Source organism: Leguminivora glycinivorella, chromosome 23 (assembly GCF_023078275.1).
Source record: "Leguminivora glycinivorella isolate SPB_JAAS2020 chromosome 23, LegGlyc_1.1, whole genome shotgun sequence".
In the NCBI taxonomy this organism is placed as follows: Eukaryota; Metazoa; Arthropoda; class Insecta; order Lepidoptera; family Tortricidae; genus Leguminivora; species Leguminivora glycinivorella.
In genome coordinates, this window is record NC_062993.1 from 304,901 (window position 1) to 327,918 (window position 23,018).

The 23,018-nt window shown below is 45.0% G+C and overlaps 1 protein-coding gene across 2 annotated transcripts in view; it reads left to right on the plus strand.

Moving 5' to 3' along the window:
* LOC125238325 (G protein-coupled receptor kinase 2) overlaps positions 1-21,024 on the plus strand; it is a 129,708-nt gene extending 108,684 nt beyond the window's left edge. The window contains exons 5-13 of one of the 2 annotated variants that reach the window (XM_048145629.1): positions 216-421; positions 934-1,123; positions 1,609-1,741; positions 1,855-1,990; positions 2,693-2,800; positions 3,437-3,640; positions 15,110-15,293; positions 16,196-16,290; positions 16,553-21,024. In XM_048145629.1, coding sequence (XP_048001586.1) covers positions 216-421; positions 934-1,123; positions 1,609-1,741; positions 1,855-1,990; positions 2,693-2,800; positions 3,437-3,640; positions 15,110-15,293; positions 16,196-16,290; positions 16,553-16,729 — 1,433 coding nt within the window. In that variant the 3' untranslated portion in view covers positions 16,730-21,024. Of the gene's footprint in view, positions 1-215; positions 422-933; positions 1,124-1,608; positions 1,742-1,854; positions 1,991-2,692; positions 2,834-3,436; positions 3,641-15,109; positions 15,294-16,195; positions 16,291-16,552 lie in introns of both variants that reach the window. The other variant, XM_048145628.1, reaches the window with a different exon arrangement.
* The last annotated feature ends 1,994 nt before the right edge of the window (positions 21,025-23,018 follow it).

The following is a 23,018-nucleotide window of genomic DNA, read 5'->3' on the forward strand; positions in this document are numbered from 1 at the left end:
CGCACATTTACGTAAAATTAATAAAAAATTCACATGAATTTGTCCATGATTTTTGTATCAAACAATGTATTTCATTCACTACCGCGACGACGGATAATGTATAGTAGATATATGCACATATTTTTATTTAGTTGTAGTGTGCGGTGACTAAATAAATGGTAGATGTTATTTGTATGGAAAGCGAGCCACCTTAATACAGGTTTTTGTCATTCCAGCTGGCTCAAAAGACATCTTCAGCACGTGCATACGATGCGTGAAGAACTTCCTCGCGGGCACGCCGTTCTCCGAGTTCGAGCGCTCGATGTACTTCCACCGGTACCTGCAGTGGAAGTGGCTGGAGGCGCAGCCCGTCACGCAGCACACCTTCCGCATGTACCGCGTGCTCGGCAAGGGCGGCTTCGGCGAGGTGTGCGCCTGCCAGGTGAGTGCGTCTGTTCTGTTCTGGTCCTCGGTGGATCTGTGACGCATCTGTGCCTCTATGACACATCTGTATCTGTGACACACCATACCTTCAAGACAAGAAGAGAGGATTTGGTGAGGTCTGTATTTGGCTATTTGCCAAGTGGTAGAGGATAGTATATATCATAGGTGGCATGTGACACACTCTCAAAATAAAGATATCAAGTGTTGGAAATGTGCATAGAAAAATAGCCAGCCTTCCACACATTTTCTAAATCCATGTTAGAAGCCATTAGACGACCGGTCTGGCGTAGCGGGTAGTGACCCTGCCTGCTAAGCCACGGTCCTGGGTTCGAATCCCGGTGTGGGCATTTATTTGCGCCGTCAGATATTTGTTCCCGAGTCATGGGTGTTTTCTATGTATATCGTCGCCTAACACCCATAGTGCAAGCTTTACTTAGTTTGGGGCTAGGTTGATCTGTGTAACGTGTCCCCAATATTTATTTATTAATTTATTTATGTGAACCATTTCAGGTGCGCGCAACAGGGAAGATGTACGCGTGTAAGAAGCTGGAGAAGAAGCGCATCAAGAAGAGGAAGGGAGAGGCGATGGTGCTGATAGAGAAGCAGATCCTGCAGCGGATCAACTCGCGCTTCGTCGTCAACCTCGCCTACGCGTACGAGACCAAGGACGCGCTCTGCCTCGTCCTCACCATCATGAACGGTGAGTTGTTGAGTGGACCATATCGAGCTCACCTCACCTCAAAAATTAGGTCAATTCATAGCTCTGCTATATTTAGCAAGAAAATAATCTCGAAACAAATGGCGACCTAATAAATCGCTACCAAAAAATAATAGAAGTAATAATGATACTCCTATGTGTCACATGTCATCTGTGTTGCGTCGTATTCTGGGCTGTCATTGTCACTACAGAAATATTTATTGGCACAGTCGGTAGGCTCTCCATATGAACCTTCTTAATTGAATATTTCTGGGATGTAGTAACTTTCATGATAATACTCACTGCTCCATGTTGTCACTACAAAGCAGAAATAGTTAGCTAAAAAAAGAAAGTTAATTTCATGATCCTACCGACTGCGCCAATACCTATTTCTATAAAATTTTCTCACAATGTGATTCCATTATAAAAAATATAATTTAGAGAACAACTTGAATCTTTCTAAATGATGATGTATTTTCTGATCGTAGGTGGCGACCTGAAGTTCCACATCTACAACATGTGTGGCGCCGACACGGGGCTGGGACTAGAAAGAGCGCGATTCTACGCCGCGCAAGTAGCGTGCGGGCTCGAGCATCTACATAAAATGGGCATTGTCTACAGGTCAGTACAACATCTTCATAATTGCAGCCAGTTTTTAATGTCTGAGCTCTAATCAATTACTTGTTACCTCCAAAACCATGCGCATGCGACATCTGTAATATGTTCTGTGGCAGAGATTGCAAGCCGGAGAACATCCTGCTGGACGACGCGGGGCACGTGCGCATCTCGGACCTCGGGCTCGCGGTGGACGTCCCGGACGGCGGCTCCGTCCGCGGCCGCGTCGGCACCGTCGGCTACATGGCGCCCGAGGTAATCGTCATCTTTTTCTAAGCTGGAGTCGTTCTCGCGCGTGTTATTAGGTTTCTCGTGCATAATACGATACGAATTTCAAAAACAGCATGCTCCTATCTTGGTCTGATTACTTACTATTAGACGATCTGTGTGATTATCTATCTCATAAAAATAAGCCTCTGTTGAAGTAAAATAAATCAGTTGTACTGGCGCGGTCGGTAGGATCATGAATTCTTATCACAGTCCATAATCAATTTGCACGAATTCGAAAAAGATTTACAGATAAGGCGGTATTATTAATTCACGATTGCGATTAAAATAAAACAGTGATCTTTATTTATTACGTCATCACGGTGTGCTGGAATTTGACTTAATTATGATGAAATTACGAGTTGTATTCGACGCATTAGTTAAAATTTTAAATCTTTGATTCGTTTTTGTGTTTTAATTAGGGAATGCAAAAACCGGTTAACTTTAAAAACCGGTTAATAACCGAACCTATCTAATATACCTTCAAAACCGGTTAACTGGTTTTTAACCGGTTTTGCAGATTTTTAGTAAATTACAATTTTTTCGGTTAACCGGTTTGCATACCCTAGTTTTAATTGTATGGAAATCTTAGGTTACGAGGTTTACTTTCGGAGATATTGGTAGATTAATTTGTATTTTATGAATGAGTAGGATAATTCGTTCAGTATTTGAGCAGCTGTCTGTGCGCAGGTGATCGACAACGAGCGCTACACGTTCTCGCCGGACTGGTTCTCGTTCGGCTGCCTGCTGTACGAGATGCTGGAGGGCCGCGCGCCCTTCCGCGCCAGGAAAGAAAAGGTTAAGAGAGAGGAGGTGGATCGTAGAGTTAAGGTACCTACATCTATTACTCAAATAAACAACTACACTATAACAAAATATCATACCTTCTATTCCAAATTTATTTTTTCCCCTCAGTAACTGGGAAACACATGTTTAATTATTTTCCACTCCCTAGCTAGGGAACACGTGTTTTATTTGTCCTTTAATACCGGCGGGTAAAAACGCGTTTTATCCACTATCCGCTTTGACCTTGAATATAGTTAAATTTTTTGCTTTAAAATTGATAAAAGTGGGTGAATCTAATGATGAAGATGACTAACCACCTGTGGAACTACTGTAAGCAGCGATAAACGCGTCTCTTGCGTCGTACTTTCCTCGCCGTAGGGGAGGGAAAAGATTCGTGTCACACACGGATGCGATGCAAACGAATTTTACTTCTCTCGTGTTGAAAAACTCGCCAAGTTCAGGATTCTATTCTCGAACTTTCAACTACTCGGTTCAACTATGCTCCCGGTTCACCCGCTCGTTTTTCAAATCCACGCTCGGTGTTAAAATACAACTTTACCCCCTCGTACGACAAACAACTATATTGTATTAACGATATTACCACATCCAAAGGGCATCCTTTTTACAATCGATTCTGTAATATTGCAGCACGAGCAGGAGAAGTACTCGAGCAAGTTCAGCGAGTGCGCGCGCGGGCTGTGCGCGGCGCTGCTGGCCAAGAGCGCGGCGGCGCGGCTCGGCTGCGGCGCGGGGCGGCGCGGCGCGGGGCTCGTCAAGCAGCACCGCTTCTTCAGCTCGCTCAACTGGGCGCGGCTCGAGGCCGGCATGGTCGACGCGCCCTTCGTGCCCGACGTGAGTACCTCTCTACACTGACTCGAGCAGCACCGCTTCTTCAGCTCGCTCAACTGGGCGCGGCTCGAGGCCGGCATGGTCGACGCGCCCTTCGTGCCCGACGTGAGTACCTCTCTACACTGACTCGAGCAGCACCGCTTCTTCAGCTCGCTCAACTGGGCGCGGCTCGAGGCCGGCATGGTCGACGCGCCCTTCGTGCCCGACGTGAGTACCTCTCTACACTGACTCGAGCAGCACCGCTTCTTCAGCTCGCTCAACTGGGCGCGGCTCGAGGCCGGCATGGTCGACGCGCCCTTCGTGCCCGACGTGAGTACCTCTCTACACTGACTCGAGCAGCACCGCTTCTTCAGCTCGCTCAACTGGGCGCGGCTCGAGGCCGGCATGGTCGACGCGCCCTTCGTGCCCGACGTGAGTACCTCTCTACACTGACTCGAGCAGCACCGCTTCTTCAGCTCGCTCAACTGGGCGCGGCTCGAGGCCGGCATGGTCGACGCGCCCTTCGTGCCCGACGTGAGTACCTCTCTACACTGACTCGAGCAGCACCGCTTCTTCAGCTCGCTCAACTGGGCGCGGCTCGAGGCCGGCATGGTCGACGCGCCCTTCGTGCCCGACGTGAGTACCTCTCTACACTGACTCGAGCAGCACCGCTTCTTCAGCTCGCTCAACTGGGCGCGGCTCGAGGCCGGCATGGTCGACGCGCCCTTCGTGCCCGACGTGAGTACCTCTCTACACTGACTCGAGCAGCACCGCTTCTTCAGCTCGCTCAACTGGGCGCGGCTCGAGGCCGGCATGGTCGACGCGCCCTTCGTGCCCGACGTGAGTACCTCTCTACACTGACTCGAGCAGCACCGCTTCTTCAGCTCGCTCAACTGGGCGCGGCTCGAGGCCGGCATGGTCGACGCGCCCTTCGTGCCCGACGTGAGTACCTCTCTACACTGACTCGAGCAGCACCGCTTCTTCAGCTCGCTCAACTGGGCGCGGCTCGAGGCCGGCATGGTCGACGCGCCCTTCGTGCCCGACGTGAGTACCTCTCTACACTGACTCGAGCAGCACCGCTTCTTCAGCTCGCTCAACTGGGCGCGGCTCGAGGCCGGCATGGTCGACGCGCCCTTCGTGCCCGACGTGAGTACCTCTCTACACTGACTCGAGCAGCACCGCTTCTTCAGCTCGCTCAACTGGGCGCGGCTCGAGGCCGGCATGGTCGACGCGCCCTTCGTGCCCGACGTGAGTACCTCTCTACACTGACTCGAGCAGCACCGCTTCTTCAGCTCGCTCAACTGGGCGCGGCTCGAGGCCGGCATGGTCGACGCGCCCTTCGTGCCCGACGTGAGTACCTCTCTACACTGACTCGAGCAGCACCGCTTCTTCAGCTCGCTCAACTGGGCGCGGCTCGAGGCCGGCATGGTCGACGCGCCCTTCGTGCCCGACGTGAGTACCTCTCTACACTGACTCGAGCAGCACCGCTTCTTCAGCTCGCTCAACTGGGCGCGGCTCGAGGCCGGCATGGTCGACGCGCCCTTCGTGCCCGACGTGAGTACCTCTCTACACTGACTCGAGCAGCACCGCTTCTTCAGCTCGCTCAACTGGGCGCGGCTCGAGGCCGGCATGGTCGACGCGCCCTTCGTGCCCGACGTGAGTACCTCTCTACACTGACTCGAGCAGCACCGCTTCTTCAGCTCGCTCAACTGGGCGCGGCTCGAGGCCGGCATGGTCGACGCGCCCTTCGTGCCCGACGTGAGTACCTCTCTACACTGACTCGAGCAGCACCGCTTCTTCAGCTCGCTCAACTGGGCGCGGCTCGAGGCCGGCATGGTCGACGCGCCCTTCGTGCCCGACGTGAGTACCTCTCTACACTGACTCGAGCAGCACCGCTTCTTCAGCTCGCTCAACTGGGCGCGGCTCGAGGCCGGCATGGTCGACGCGCCCTTCGTGCCCGACGTGAGTACCTCTCTACACTGACTCGAGCAGCACCGCTTCTTCAGCTCGCTCAACTGGGCGCGGCTCGAGGCCGGCATGGTCGACGCGCCCTTCGTGCCCGACGTGAGTACCTCTCTACACTGACTCGAGCAGCACCGCTTCTTCAGCTCGCTCAACTGGGCGCGGCTCGAGGCCGGCATGGTCGACGCGCCCTTCGTGCCCGACGTGAGTACCTCTCTACACTGACTCGAGCAGCACCGCTTCTTCAGCTCGCTCAACTGGGCGCGGCTCGAGGCCGGCATGGTCGACGCGCCCTTCGTGCCCGACGTGAGTACCTCTCTACACTGACTCGAGCAGCACCGCTTCTTCAGCTCGCTCAACTGGGCGCGGCTCGAGGCCGGCATGGTCGACGCGCCCTTCGTGCCCGACGTGAGTACCTCTCTACACTGACTCGAGCAGCACCGCTTCTTCAGCTCGCTCAACTGGGCGCGGCTCGAGGCCGGCATGGTCGACGCGCCCTTCGTGCCCGACGTGAGTACCTCTCTACACTGACTCGAGCAGCACCGCTTCTTCAGCTCGCTCAACTGGGCGCGGCTCGAGGCCGGCATGGTCGACGCGCCCTTCGTGCCCGACGTGAGTACCTCTCTACACTGACTCGAGCAGCACTGTAGTGTGGAGTATATCCCCTCTCATTGCTTGCTATATAAGTTGCCGCACGCTGTATAATATGAGACACAATAAACCTATATCTCACACAAGTGACTTGTCATTTGGTCCCCACGTCACATGGCGATCCTGCCAGTTGATTGTGGTAAGCGCGAGTGAGTGTAGTTAAAGACTAGAATCATGTGATTGGTGAAAAACGGTGAACTTTATAAAATGTGTCAAATAGACAACGCTAAATTGAAACGTGGCCACATCATTAAGTAATCTCGACAGTTTCTTTTATTTCCAAATTCTACCTAGAAATTAAAAGTTGGAAATGGGTAATGGGTTGGTATGGGTTGGGATGGGTTGGGTTGGGCTTCGAAAGATGAAGTAGTCATCGCCCAAACCGCTAGCGGCGGCAGCAACACAGCCGAAGTGGAGCAAGTGACGTCGCACCTGTCCACGACCAATATACTCTTGGGTGTGATTATTGTATTCCTGATAGTTGCGAGCTGTTTTGGCCTTGTGCGAATATACAAGAAAATGCATACGACTTGGATTCGTCGCGAGATGTCGGCGGCTCAGTTTCGTCGCTCCAGTCGCAGAGCTCCTGTTCCCAATCCGCGCAGTGATGAATGTGCGTAAGTGTGTGCGTAAGTGAAATTGGTAGTGAAAACAAAAAAAAAGTGCGCGTAGAAACAAAATACATCGGACATAGTAAATACGTTAGGTACAGCAAGTAGCATACCATAAGTTGCGTAATATTTAGTAACATGGACATGTCTGTATACTTATTGTTTTATGAGTATAAATGTGTCACGGAGCATATGCGGACACTTAATTCATTCTTCTCTCGTATTAGCATAGTTTAGATATAACTTCCTTGAGTTATTTGTCATGTAAAGATTCATGGCAGATCAATTAGAAACTATACATGAACAGTTGCTAGCGATACGAACGCAATTAATAAAAAAAGGTAAAGAACGTTATAAAATATCTGAGAAGAAAGAAAAGGAAGCTATAGATTTATTTTCTAAATTTAACCTAATTATAGATGATATTAAAAGTAAGGAATATAAAAGTAGTGACTTAGAAGCCTTAAATATATTATATGATTCTGTTCAAGACTTGTTTAATAGCATATGTACTTTATGTCTACAAGCCAAGGACATTAGTTCCAGTCCTCAGCATAAAGTTGAACAAAAATTAGGCACAATGGCAGCGTTTTGTCCGAAAACCGCGGTTTCGCTAATGCCGGTTATGGATGGGTCAGAAGTGGTTACCAAGCAACTCATAGATGGGATCGAGATGTACGAGTCCTTGCTAGATAGCGCTGGTGCTGTCACTCTCGTTAAATTTGTTAAAAACTCGTCTCTCAGAATCCGCAAAACTACGCATGTCTCAATCCTATGACTCGGTGAAGGCCATGATAACCGATATGCGCAAAAATTTAATAACTAAAAAGTCATATATTGCCTTACATTCACAGTTGCTGGCTGCTCAACAAAAAGGTAAGACCTTAGATGAATATGGATCGGAAATTGAAACGCTTTTTACAGAATTAACGATTTCTCAAGCCGACGGTAACACCGACGCATACAAGACATTAAAACCCTTAAATGAAAAATTGGCAGTCCACCGGTTCATCGACGGGTTGAGGAACCGTGATATGCGTACAATATTGTCGGCCCGGGGCTATACTGCATTAAAAGACGTAATTGCGGCCGCCAAAGATGAAGAGTTGTCCTCAACGAGAGGTGAGAATGGGTCTATCCTCTTTGGAAGCAAAGGACGAGGTACGTATGACAGATTTTATACCACACGCGGTAGCGGTCAGCGTGGTGGATACTCTAGGCGAGGATATGCGAGCCCGCGATACCCAAATAGATCTTTCCAGGTGCCAAACCGTCAACGAGACGACCAAGAGCGATCATACAATTCAGGGATAAACAGACCAGGCCGTGGAACATTCACACGAGGTAGGTTTCGAGGAAATTCAAATTCCTATAATCCCCAAGCTCAAAATCTCCAAAATGTAAATATCATACATTCAGATTCGCAAGACGGTCAAAATGATAACACCAGTACGGATTTTACAAATTCGAGTCAGACCCCCCAAGAGCAACATTTGTTTTTTCGTCCCTAATAAGTATGAGTACATATTTACATGTAATAAATGCAGTTCCGTTGAAATCGCCGTGGGAATTTCTAAATACAGCTGGTTAGTTGATTGTGGGGCATCAATTTCTGCCGTGCAAGCTGATGTGATTAATTCATTGAACATTCCGATTCATAAAAGCGAAATTGAAATCATCGGAATTGGTGGCGTAATACTCACCGAAGGTTTTGTTTACCTTGAGTTAAAATTAAATGATTACCGATTAAAACATAAATTTCACGTAATTAAAAATTTACCCTGCAAAACGGACGGCATTCTAGGACTAGACTTCCTAGTAAGATATAATAGCAATATAAATTTTGAGCATAACACTTTAGGATTAATGTTAGAAGGAAGTTTGGTTACATTACCGCTAAGCATGGGGAGTTTAGGCGGCAATCATTTCATAGTAGTGCCCCCAAGATGCGAGAAGATCTTTTTTATAAACACGGCAGCAAAGGAAGACTGTGTGGTTCTACCTAGCGAATTGTGCGAGGGAGTATTTTTGGCTGGTACTATAAATTCACCAAACAATGGGAAAATAGGCATTAAGATTTTAAATACACGCGAAACAGAGGCGCGCTTAAGTTATTTCAATCCAGCGATTTGCAAGCTCAGCGAGTTTGAGGCTTACAGTTTCGAAAAAAGTGACATCAATGGAAGCAGAGTACGACAGTTATTATCCAATCTTAAATTAGACTATCTAAACAAGGACGAAAGAACTCAAATAGAAAATATTTGTGGCAAATTTCCCGACATATTTCATTTACCAGGTGACGCGTTGACAGTAACCAACTTATACCAGTATACTATACAAGTAAAACCCAATACAAATCCGGTCTATGTTAAACCATATCGCTTACCGCAATCTCAAAAACAAGAAGTCGATAAGCAAATACAACAAATGTTAGCCGATAATATAATTGAAGAGAGCTGTAGCGAGTGGTCGAGCCCACTTCTACTAGTTCCAAAAAAAACCGACTCCTCTAATCAAAAGAAATGGCGCGTAGTTATAGATTACCGAAAATTAAACGAAAACATACAGGATGATAAGTTTCCCTTACCTAATATCACTACCATACTAGACTCATTATCGGGCGCAGTTTACTTTTCACATCTAGACCTATACCAAGGATTTTACCAATTAGAACTTAGTCCAGAAAGTAGAAAACTAACTTCCTTTACAACCAACACTAATCAATATTCCATGACACGGCTACCTATGGGAATGAAATCATCACCCAACGCATTCTCCAGAATGATGACAATAGCTATGTCCGGTTTAAACTATGAACAGTGTTTTGTGTATCAAGATGACTTAGTAATATTTGGAAGAAGTCTGGAAACGCACAATAAAAATCTTATGGATGTTTTCAGCAGATTAAGAAAAGTCAATTTAAAGTTGAACCCTGCCAAATGTAAATTTTTACAAAAAGAAATTCTTTATTTAGGCCACATTGTATCGGAAAAAGGAATATTACCCGACCCTGAAAAAGTTAAAGTACTAAACACGTACCCCAAGCCACAAAACAGTAGTGACCTGAAACGCTTTGTTGCTTTTGCCAATTACTACAGGAAATTTATTAAAAATTTTGCTGAAATAGTTTCTCCCCTAAACATGCTATTGCGTAAAAATGTTAAATTTTGTTGGAGTACAGATTGCGAAAAATCATTTCAATTATTAAAGAAAGCATTAGTTAACCCACCCGTATTACAATATCCAAACTTTTCAACTGAAAACGAATTTATCTTGCAAACAGACGCGTCCGGTCTGGCCATAGGTTCTGTTCTTTGTAATAGTGACGGACGCCCAATCGCTTACGCAAGTAGAGGATTAAATAAGGCAGAGTTAAACTACCCAACGATCGAAAAAGAACTATTGGCAGTCGTATGGAGTGTACGATATTTTCGACCGTATTTATATGGGAGAAGATTCAAAATACAGACAGATCATCGGCCACTAGTATATCTATTTAATATTCGTGATCCCTCGAGTAGACTTCTTAAATTCAGACTTCAACTAGAAGAATATAATTACACCGTTGAATACATAAAGGGCCAAAACAATTGCGCAGCCGACGCACTTTCTCGTATCGTAGTGACGTCGGAGCAGCTGGCCGATATGACTAATAATATTATGAATGTTATGACGCGACGTCAAGCGCGACGTCAACTAACTAACCTACGAAATGATGCTACTCTTCAGCAAAGCTCTTCGTTTGATAAGCTTTCCACTAATTCAAGGCCTGATCACCCAAGGGTTGTGGAAATTCTTAAAAAACCAAGAAATTTGACTGAATTAAGCATTGCAAATAATGAAATATTAAAAGATATATCCAATCGAGGATTAATTGCGGAAATGTCCGATTCATTTGTATATGTGCCAACAAAAGGGGTAATATATATGAACCCAAAATCTCGATCATTATCTACGCGAGCCGTGTTAGTGAGGGACTTGGGATCATTTTGTAAACGATTACAAATAGAGGAATTGTGTATTATTAAAAATAATACTAATAAAGAAATGATAGAGAAATTAACGCGCGAAATAAAACAAATATATAAGAAACGGTCCGGACCGGCAATTCCTCATATGCCCCGATTATACATAATTAAAGGCGTTCAAAGAATAACTGAAGAAGACGATGTTCGAGTAATACTTAACGATTTTCACCTCTTGCCAACTAGTGGCCACGCTGGCATTAGGAGAATGACTAATAATATCAAAAAGTATTATTTTTGGTCATCCATGGACAAGGACATCAGAGATTTTGTTTCTAAGTGTACTAAATGTCAAACTCAAAAGTACTCATTACACACAAAACAACCAATGGTGATAACCTCAACAGCTGAATCAGCCTTCGACAAAGTATATCTCGATATTGTAGGTCCACTAAATAAAGATAACGATAGCTTTACATACATACTCACTCTTCAGTGTGACCTTACCAAATACACAGAAGCATACCCACTTTGACGTTCATAAGCGCATTGTAATATGCCTACTTGGAAAATAAATATTTCATTTCATTTCATTTCATTATTTCATTTCATTTCATTTCATTTCATTTCATTTCATTTCATTTCACTACGGTCCAAGGACGCGGTCACGGTCGCGAAGGCATTCGTCGAAAACTTCGTACTAAGGTATGGTATTCCCCGCGAGATAGCGACAGATCGCGGCAGCGAGTTCATTGCGAGCACCATGACGGAGGTATGCAAACTGCTACAAATTAATCAGGTAACATCTACCGCCTATCACCACGAGAGCATCGGAGCACTTGAAAATTCACATAAAACTATGGGTGCGTATCTAAGAATACATACCGAAAATCATACATCCTCATGGAGCTCTTGGCTACCATACTGGTGCTTTGCTTATAATTGCAGTGTGCATTCCGAAACTAAGTACACACCGCACGAGCTGGTATTCGGTAAGCTGTGTAACATACCTACTAATCTTGTAACCACTGTTGATCCATTATACAATTACGATAGCTACCCATTAGAGTTAAAGTATCGCTTACAGCTGAGTCAGCGCGAAGCTAAGGATAACCTAAATAAAAGTAAGCTAGTTAGGAAACAGTACTATGATAGACAAATTAACCCAGTGTCCTATAGTGTAGGAGATTTAGTTTTATTAAGAAACCCTGTAAACGACAAGACACAAAGTATATATTTAGGCCCTTACCCTGTTATAAGTGATCTAGGCCCCAATGTAAAGATAAAGCTTAATAATAGGGATGAAATTGTTCACAAAAACAGAACTAAATTGTTTAAATCCTAAATCAGATGTATAAAGGATCCCTACTGTATTGCTCACGAGCCATAAGCATTGTTGTATACATACTTATACATATACCTACCTAAGGCTTAGTCATAAGATTAAACTACCTGTTTGTTATTGTTTACATTATCGCTTGTATCACGAGCATCCATTGAGAAACTGATTACTTGTGTATGCTTAGTTATAATTAGTTGTTAATTAATGTTTAGGACATGCAAAAATTATATTGTAAAAAAAAAAAAATTGTCGTAAATTCTTTTTTTTTCTATCAATTGGGGAGATGTAGTGTGGAGTATATCCCCTCTCATTGCTTGCTATATAAGTTGCCGCACGCTGTATAATATGAGACACAATAAACCTATATCTCACACAAGTGACTTGTCATTTGGTCCCCACGTCACAGCACCGCTTCTTCAGCTCGCTCAACTGGGCGCGGCTCGAGGCCGGCATGGTCGACGCGCCCTTCGTGCCCGACGTGAGTACCTCTCTACACTGACTCGAGCAGCACCGCTTCTTCAGCTCGCTCAACTGGGCGCGGCTCGAGGCCGGCATGGTCGACGCGCCCTTCGTGCCCGACGTGAGTACCTCTCTACACTGACTCGAGCAGCACCGCTTCTTCAGCTCGCTCAACTGGGCGCGGCTCGAGGCCGGCATGGTCGACGCGCCCTTCGTGCCCGACGTGAGTACCTCTCTACACTGACTCGAGCAGCACCGCTTCTTCAGCTCGCTCAACTGGGCGCGGCTCGAGGCCGGCATGGTCGACGCGCCCTTCGTGCCCGACGTGAGTACCTCTCTACACTGACTCGAGCAGCACCGCTTCTTCAGCTCGCTCAACTGGGCGCGGCTCGAGGCCGGCATGGTCGACGCGCCCTTCGTGCCCGACGTGAGTACCTCTCTACACTGACTCGAGCAGCACCGCTTCTTCAGCTCGCTCAACTGGGCGCGGCTCGAGGCCGGCATGGTCGACGCGCCCTTCGTGCCCGACGTGAGTACCTCTCTACACTGACTCGAGCAGCACCGCTTCTTCAGCTCGCTCAACTGGGCGCGGCTCGAGGCCGGCATGGTCGACGCGCCCTTCGTGCCCGACGTGAGTACCTCTCTACACTGACTCGAGCAGCACCGCTTCTTCAGCTCGCTCAACTGGGCGCGGCTCGAGGCCGGCATGGTCGACGCGCCCTTCGTGCCCGACGTATGAGTACCTCTCTACACTGACTCGAGCAGCACCGCTTCTTCAGCTCGCTCAACTGGGCGCGGCTAGAGGCCGGCATGGTCGACGCGCCCTTCGTGCCCGACGTGAGTACCTCTCTACACTGACTCGAGCAGCACCGCTTCTTCAGCTCGCTCAACTGGGCGCGGCTAGAGGCCGGCATGGTCGACGCGCCCTTCGTGCCCGACGTGAGTACCTCTCTACACTGACTCGAGCAGCACCGCTTCTTCAGCTCGCTCAACTGGGCGCGGCTAGAGGCCGGCATGGTCGACGCGCCCTTCGTGCCCGACGTGAGTACCTCTCTACACTGACTCGAGCAGCACCGCTTCTTCAGCTCGCTCAACTGGGCGCGGCTAGAAGCGGGCATGGTCGACGCGCCCTTCGTGCCCGACGTGAGTACCTCTCTACACTCACGACCGAACTTTATACAAGCTCCTTTGAAACGTGGGTTCGAGGCTCGATCCACTCGACTGTAGCTCAGGTCATACAGGTACCGCTATTTTCACTCGTTCGACTGCTTGCGCGTAGGCATTGACATGCTAGACGCGTTTTTCGTGCCCGATGTGAGTCGACGACATTGACGCTAACGATCGAACTTAATAGACGCTCCTTTAAAACGTGGTTCGAAGCTCTGCTGTAGCTTGGCCGGAGCGGTGCTGTACGACGGTACCGATCCTTCATCTCGCTCGACTGAGCGCGGCTACGTGAGTACCGTGACTGTTAGCGCGGCTTGTATTGATGGTGGTACATTGTTCCAACATTTGATTGCACGATAATGAAAACTCCCTTTAAAAATGGAAATCCTTAAACATTTTGTCATTAAATTATATGATTTAATTATCATACATCATAATAATAAATAAAATAGCCCGCGGGGGCAGCTTGTGGCGAGCTGACGGTGAGTGGCGACACCGCGGACCCCTATTCCAGAGGGCACTTCCATCTAGCCCTCGCCTCTGCGCTTGCCTTAACCGGCCGGCCAGAGTGGATTCGCAAGAGCGGGACCTATGCTCCAGGTTGGAAGTGTAAAATGTCATAACGCCGGCGGCCTGCTGAATGGAACACCAGGAACCAAGCTACCGCAGACTCACCTCTCGACAACCTTTTAGCCACTCTCAAGTGTTGCTCTGTTGTCGCACCGTGCGTGCGGCCGTTTTGCAGGGCCCACTCAGTGAGTTGGCGAGTCACCGCCTGCCTTTTACAATTGTGAGACTAATTGTCACGGCAGGTGTCCGATAGTCTCCTCCCATAGCCCTTTAACCAGTTCATCCAACTTTCAAAACAATAACCCATGACCTTAGCTCCCATCGCAGCACAAAAGTGCTGCACTGCAATAGTCTTTGCACCTGGCGGGAACCATCTCCGGTTGTATCATATTGTGCGCTCGGGGATGGAATCCGCCACGTGTATCCCTTGCCTTTAGATTAAAATGTCTAAAAGGGCCTCTGTGCTGTTGGCTTCGGCCCCACGCATGCCTCCCAAAGGTCCGGGACCCCATGGTCCCGAGATATGGAAAAGACAGACAAATAAAATAATAAATAATAATTGTTTACCTTCTTTTTCTTCTTAATGTCAGGATGAAACTAAATATAATCCACTATAAATCTTTAATCGACACTTGAAATTATATAAGACATTCTTAATTGCTCACACAGATTGCAATAGCAAAGTACTTTAATTGCAGTAAAGGTTTAAACGATACGCGGGTATTTACTCTAAATATATTGACCGGGGTACCTTTTTTCGTTTCAGCCGCACGCGGTGTACGCCAAGGACGTGCTGGACATCGAGCAGTTCTCGACGGTGAAGGGCGTGGCGCTGGACGCGGGCGACGACACCTTCTACGGCAAGTTCAACACCGGCTCCGTCTCCATGTCCTGGCAGACCGAGATGATCGAGACCGGCTGCTACGCCGAGCTCAACGTCTTCCACCAGGGTCAGTTGAGCCTCACCTCACTATACAATATACATGTACTGTGCCGGGCCGTGTGTAATGCCTTCAATGCTGTCTTTTCCGTCCATTTGTCTCCATGTCCAGCGTCCTCTAATGTTTTTCGAGCGTCGTCGTCCGTCACTTCGACTAGCATCATAATTATTTCGATGATTGGTTCGCCAAGACGCCCAAGATGTTTTTAGGTGTTCCTGACTACAGTCCATTATCAATTTGCACGAAAATCGAAAAAGATTCATAATCACGAATAGAATAGTATTATGTGATGTGACGATTGCGATATGCGATTAAAATAAAAATTATTCTTTATTTAGTACCTAATCACGATGTGCTGGAATTTGATTTAACTGCGACGAAACTACGAATTGTGTTCGATGCATTAGCTGACATTTGAAATCGTCGAACACACTTCGACCCATCACTAAGTCGGATTGGCAAGATTTGTAACATGCATGAAAAGTAACAAACGAGATTTTGAATAACATTTGTTATTTTAAGCAAATTACTCGGTTTTTATATTTTCCCGTTTTCAATACCGGGATTCCGGGATCGCGGTACTGAAATCGCCAATACCGGAACGAATACCGGTATCGGATATCGGTATTCGGAAGCTTTAAAAGAGATGTGACGAGTCGGTAACTAAGTTACGAGTCGTGTTTGACGCGTCTATAACATTTTATCGTGTGATGTATTTGTTACGTTTTCAAGTAAAAGGTACCACATTGTCGCTTATCATAAGGACGAAATTTGCTCATATTTTTATACGAGTCACCCGTCAGAGCGTCCTCGCGCTCGAGCGACAACGTGGTACCTTTTACTGGAAAACGTGACATTCGTTTGTTAAAAATGAATAGAATTTATAAAGTAGGTATGTGGCTTACTCGCAGGCTCGGAGCGGGCCTCGCCGCCGCCCGACCTGCAGCTGGCGCCCGCGCCCGCGCCCGCGCCGCAAGACGCCGGCTGCTTCGCCTTCGCCAGGAGGGTGAGTGCATTATCGCCGCCCTTCTTTCTATCTCTATTCATTTCGACTCGTACAGACACCCTATCGCATTTATAATATTTATACGGTTGTCGTTTTTGACATAAGTTAATGTTTCAAATTAAGTAATTTTCAGTCGGACCCGATCGCGATACTGCGTTCGATTTAAGATAGATATCCGACTAGATTTGATAGTCACCGATTTTCGCAAAGTGACGCCCGTTTCCATCGACTAGATATCGATGTCGTTCGTTTGGTTGCGCAGGTATTGTGTCCCACGAAGAAGGTCCCGGCGCGGCTCCGCGTGGTGCCGGTGCCCGAGCACCTGCTGCAGCCGTCGTCGCCCGCGCCGCAGTCTCCCGCGCACGTTCCTGCAGGTGTTCCCGCCGCTCCCGCTCCCGCTCCCGCTCCCGCCGACGCCCACGCCCCGGCGCAGAGCTGACGGGCCCGCGCCGACCGTTAGCGTGATGAGCGGCCCCCGCGGTATTGTAATACAAAAATGAGGTTCGATAACAGAATGGCTCGAGAGTGAATCGAACTACGATTGTCGTATTTTGACTCTCGTTTTGAAAGTGGTGAGGGAACGCGAGGATTTTGTTTTTGTGTTCGACGATTTCTTTTCGTGGAATACTCGTGTCGATTGTCCGCCGAAATACATGTTGCGAATCGTTGTGCCGCCGTTTGCGAGTATTTTGTGACTCTGGTGTCTTTTGACGACGTTTCGCGGGAATTGTATATATTTTATTTATAATCGATTGTTAATCGGAAACTGAGGGTTTCCGACGCTCCGATGTTTAAAAGTAAGAATAAATGTATTATGATACGGCCATCCTTGGGCGATGTACGTACGATGTATATCGATAATGGTTGTCGAAGATTAAAGCGGTAAAACGTACTCGACCGTTTCACCGTTCCGACTCGGCTAATATTTCTATTCGACTATTGAGTCTATCGAGTTTTCTATCGATTATCGACTATGTCGATTGTCGATCATTCCCGAACATGCGTTTGACAAAATTGTACATAAATGTATGAAGTTGAACGACTATGGCCAGTGTACGTAACGCAAAAAGTAAAGGTTCTAAGCGTAGTTCGGGAATATAGCTTTTTCGAATTTTACATCGTGAAATGTATTTGACTTTTGACGAAAATGTAAATTTGATCGATTTTTAGGATATTGAAAACAAATTGAACCTTTAAAGTATCTGATTTGATGCATTTGGCGCTGCACCTAGTGCACCTGTCGGGCCCAGCGCGGCTGCGGCGAGATCATGAACAATTTAGTTATTTGTAAGTAAATGTTGATATTTGCAGTTTCCTCGACTGATTTTTTGCTTTGTATTATTTCGGGACGAGTATTACGTGAACAAAACATATGTATAAGTGGTATTTATGTAGTTATTTTTTACGCATATCTTTGTCGGTGTGAAGTTTGGAACCATTTTTTTAATTAGTGACTAATTTTGCTAAGGTTATAGTTTACATGCCGAATACGTGTAGTCTTCGCACAAAGTTTTTCTAAAATACATTTTTGACAAATATTTTTGTAGCTTTTTACGGCTGACTTCACACCGACAAAGAATGTACGGTCGCCATGATTTACATCTTTGATGTATGTCGCCGACAAGGTCGTGCTCAGTTATTTATGATCGCATTGTTTGCTACATACGTTGGAGATGTGAGACGTGTATTAACATGTATTCGTCGGCGACTGTACTCCCGCGCTCGACTGTACTCCTGTTGTATTGGACGTCGGCTCGGTATTGAATTTATATTATTTACATGACTTTTGAAATGTATATTTTTGTAGAGGACGAATTTATATGTTTAGGCTTTTCGGACATGTTTATATAATGGCTTGCGGAGTAGGTGGGGCGGGGTTAATGACGCACGGTGACGCGCCGACTTACACCCTACGGTATAAGGTTCAGAACTCGAGACACTCGAGTGTCTTCGATAACAATGTTCCTTATTATTTAGAGATTTGCAATAATGATGGCAGAATATTGTATGATTTATATTTTTTCCCGTTAGAAGTACAAATAGTAGTCGCTTACGACAACTTTGAACATGAATTTATAATTTATGAGGTTAATATTTCTGTCATCACTACTTTGCATTGTATCGGCAGAGGAATTGTACATGTATGTACCGTAGAGGACACGCGTCGTGACGTCACCGTCCGGGGGTGGCGTCACTCGAGATTATAATCAGAGCAATAATTATGAAGCGATATGTTCGGGGTCATTCCACAGGTACCTTGTCGCGGGATCGTCACTTCGCGGTGTAAATGTGTCAAATTTGTAAATTGACAGGGTACTCATGTCATCTGACACGACAGATGGAAACGTAAGACTTATGTTTGTAAAGTTAGTGTCAGATGTTTCCGAAGTCGTGTCAGATATGGCGAGTGACAGGGGTTCGGTGTATTATAAATATTATTAAACTTAACTCTGTATAGTTGTAAAATACGTATCTGTACGCGGCTGTGGGTCGAGATTTGAAATAATTAAATGTTAATTTATCGCTCAAAACCGCACACACTTTCCGAGTGAAGAAAAACATGATACATGTTTAATTTTATTTTAAAGTTATATATAATGCATACGAGTATTTCCTATTTTTATTAAAAAAATACCTCTATAGTAGTTGCCAAAAGCAAATATTGTTACTTTTCAATTTAGATGGCGGAAACTTGTGTCTACTCGGGCTACCCGGCCGCTGCCCACAGTCCCACGTATTGCACAAAGTTTTGGAACCGTTTACCGCTGATATTGAGGGCGCCACTGTGCCGAGTTCGTGTATAGATAAGTATTGATTGTGTGTTGTGTCGGTTGTGTGTCCGGTGACTGGGGACGAGCGATGGCGGTTACATTAGCATTATTTTAAACATTGGTTGATATGAAATATTAAAATAAAATTATCCCTGCTGGTGTATTTAATGGGGCTTTCAAGTAAAATATAGTTTTCAATGAAAAAAAATTACACTGCTTTAAAAGTTTAATTCATTGAAAATAATTGATGATTCTGTAAATTTATAAGTTATTGATTGTGTACGTCTTAAGGTACTCGTTCTGTTACTTCTGTTATTAGGTTACTCCGATATAACTATCATTTTTTTGTATAAGTGTGGCCGTCGTCGCTTCTAGCTCACAAAGTCGAAAAGTATTGCCATAGCGTAGGTCACCTAGCGGTACCACTAGCGGGCGACAATGGGTCAGTAGGAAAACTTACATATTATAGAAAAACCTTCGTTGATAAAGCACTTGACTAATAAGACCTCTAGCCACGAGGGCATAAGGCTATCGAAAGTTTTCAAATGTAGTGTTGAAATATTCTGAGAAAAAAATGCTTTTGCAAACTTCCTCATTGAATATTTCAAGAAATTTCGACTCATTTTTACATGTTTTGTATTGACCCTTCGTCGTTCGCTGGTGGGGGAAATGGGATAGTTCCTAGGAGCTTCAGCTAGTCTCACCGCTAGACCCGCCTCGCGAGTCGCGCCCGGACTCGACCCGCGAGGCGGGACCGCAGGGCAACTAAATTTAACACGTCAGTTGGCTTGAATAACGTTTCAAACGAATTCTTTTGGGATTCAAATTCAATTTTCATTCACAAGGACTTTCGATCCTAGTAAGAAGGAAAGTGACCCAAATTCATAGATTTTTTCCCGCATGGGATTATCGTCGCACTTTGACAAATAATTTAGACAAACATTGTGGTTTTATAAATAAATATACCTATTTGTAATGGAGATTCACACTAACAGGTAGGGAAAATAACCATTTTTTGACATGCCTAAGTTTTATTTGAATATCGATTGACGTGTTAAATATTAGTCCGTTGCCCTGCTCGCGGCGATTGCAGTCAGGTGTCGGTGTTCGCTAACTCGAGCATTTACCCTTCACCGAGTTTTGTAACATTTTATATTATTGTACTATTTGTAATCGTTCATACCTGTACTATACTCATCGGCTGCATTTGACTCGGTGTATCGGCTGGTCGGACATTGGGTGAATCGTCAACAAAATATTGTAAAACAAACTAAGAGAAAAGAATTTGTGGTAAATAAATAAAATGAAAATCTATATAATATTTACATATTTTTAGTGTCGCTATCTACAATGATGTAGCTTGCCTCTTTGTATAAATATATGAACGTTGTTTCTGATCAAAATATGCCCCATTTCTGGCATTTTCGATTGGCATCTTCAACCAATTAGTTGTGACTTCCCTACAGACTGAGGTGCCAGTGACTGTTTATTTTCAGTGCCAGTAATGGGCAATGTTGGGACGCTAGCTGGAAGAATTTCGTTCATTGACCTGTCTGTTCCTTGTGGGGTCAATGTACGATATTCTTCATAGTTAGTTACCGTCCTTACCACATTCACTACCAAACAAGAAATGGCGCACTACGTCAGAAACCGGTCGTACTGGTAATTTATAACCGCTTTTATGGCGAGTAGCCGCCCAGCGGGTCCTCCGGCATCTGAGCAAAGTTCACGAGTGCCCACCAGGCGGGTTCTTGGTAGCGAAAGTGTTAAGTTTGCTTGTTTATCCACGATTTGTCCATAGTCCGATCGGCCTTGAAGATATTAGTTGTATGGTCTTCGTTCGGCTGTAAGTAGCTTTAGTGTAGCGGATGTTAGCTTGACCTGTTAGTCGTTATTGCAGTATTTCCATGCAAATATTATTATTTCATAAGCGTATTCGTAAATATAAATTGACTCCGATATACGTTGTATGTTTTATTTTTACTCCTTTACCACAAACTGTGCATCTTTCATTCGGTAATTTATTTTACACTAAACGAATTATTATTGAAGTAAGTACCTACCTAGTTATCGATTTATATAAATCTTCTGGCTGCTGCTGCATATCGAGAAAAGGCTGGATATAGAATGTCACAACCACAAAACTGACGAGGTTCGAAAATAAAGAATAACCTCGTAAGGCCCACCATAGTTAGTTTTCCCATTTTGAATTTGAACCTTATTTTATAAATAAATTGGTAAGATTTTCTTTTCTTTCAAAAATCAATGTAACAATGGAAATTCTACTTTATTCGGGTCATGAAAGATTCAAATTAGATTGCAACAACTTGTAATGTACCAATGTACACAGGCCCAATGGCCTTACGAGGTTACTAACTAGAATAACTAAAACACGGTTTACAATTCAACAACGAATGTATTTACAATTAAAATCAATAACAATCAGATTTACACATAATACAAATATATAACTACACAAAATTTGCACCAATGTTGACTCAAGTCTGCGAAGTTAACTCTTCGGATACCTACAATAATTAAATAGGGGATCTAAAAAGTAAGCGAAACGAACACAAATGAGGTATGACGGTAAGGTAAGGTAAGGTAGCCCGTGCGTTGTCTCACCGATCGTAGCGACGGCCCTGTCTCACCGTCCCTGTATCCATGCATAGTAGGGTAAAACGTCAACAACTAACCATCTCAGACAGTCAGCAATAGGGTGAATCCACGTAAAAGTAACGTGAGTCGTGACTACATTGAGTGTTTATTTGAACTACAACTGCAAATGAAAGGATCTATGCATATAGCGGGAAAGTAACACTTATTCAGAGATAGAAAATCGTGACTCGTGTACTGTGTAAGAGTACTTGCCGCGGACTGACGATTTGCCCTAAGATTCATGGAGCACATAAATTGATTCATTATAACTTCAGTTTTAGAATAATCTGAATGCAACATTAGCATTAGCACCTCCGTTCCATTGCGAAATTGTTTTTAAATGCAAAGCTGGACTGTATCGGGATACGGTGGGGTTTCAGAAAGAGAATATAACTTATTGTAAGAAATACTGGTAAATTACTACTTATTAACTGTACATTAATCTCGGGAAGTAATAATAGTAAGTTATATTGTTGTATAGGTGTAATATTGTGTTTGTCTGTCCTTATATATTAATATAATAGTAAATTAGACGGTGGTACTATCTAGAAGGTGTATTCATTATATGCGGGAACCTGTGGGAGTTACAATAAGTATTTTATTTAGTGTAGTATTATAAAGTATATGACAATAAACCACTGGAGGACTTCTATGATAGTAACATTACTACATAATTATGTACCTACAGTCAGCAAAACTATTAGCTTAGCCACCCTTCATAACCTAGGGAAAATTGCATCCAGAGATACTACTACACAAACATGTACGCAAATGTAGAAGCGCTAAACTAATAGTTTTTATGACTGCACATAAGGCAATAACTGTAAATGCGTCTTGTTTTTAAAAAACCGGCCACACAGTACACACGTAGGTTATAAAATGACCACTAGCCCACTATCCCAGTAATATACACATCCAACAATATACCAATCATCAAGGTCATCGATGAAATCCATTAGTACCACTGCACCTTTTTTAATCTCTATAATCATTGAGCACCAGAGAAGCTTGAAATCGACGACAACAACGTACCTACAAGGCGAAATCTGCGATTTCTTTTTGTAGCAAATATCACCTTGTACAGTCAGCGGCAGAAGTTCCGTAACGGGCAAGGTGTTCACAATGATCCTAACACGCTCTTATTGTCTTAAAAATAAGATCGTGTCAAGTTCATTTTGAACACCTTGCCCGCTACGAAACTTCTGCTGCTGACTGTACGTTGGTGGGTAAGGTGCAACTTTTTGAAAAAAATAATTGCAGGTTGTATCCTATACGTTGTCGTCGAAATATGAATTACCC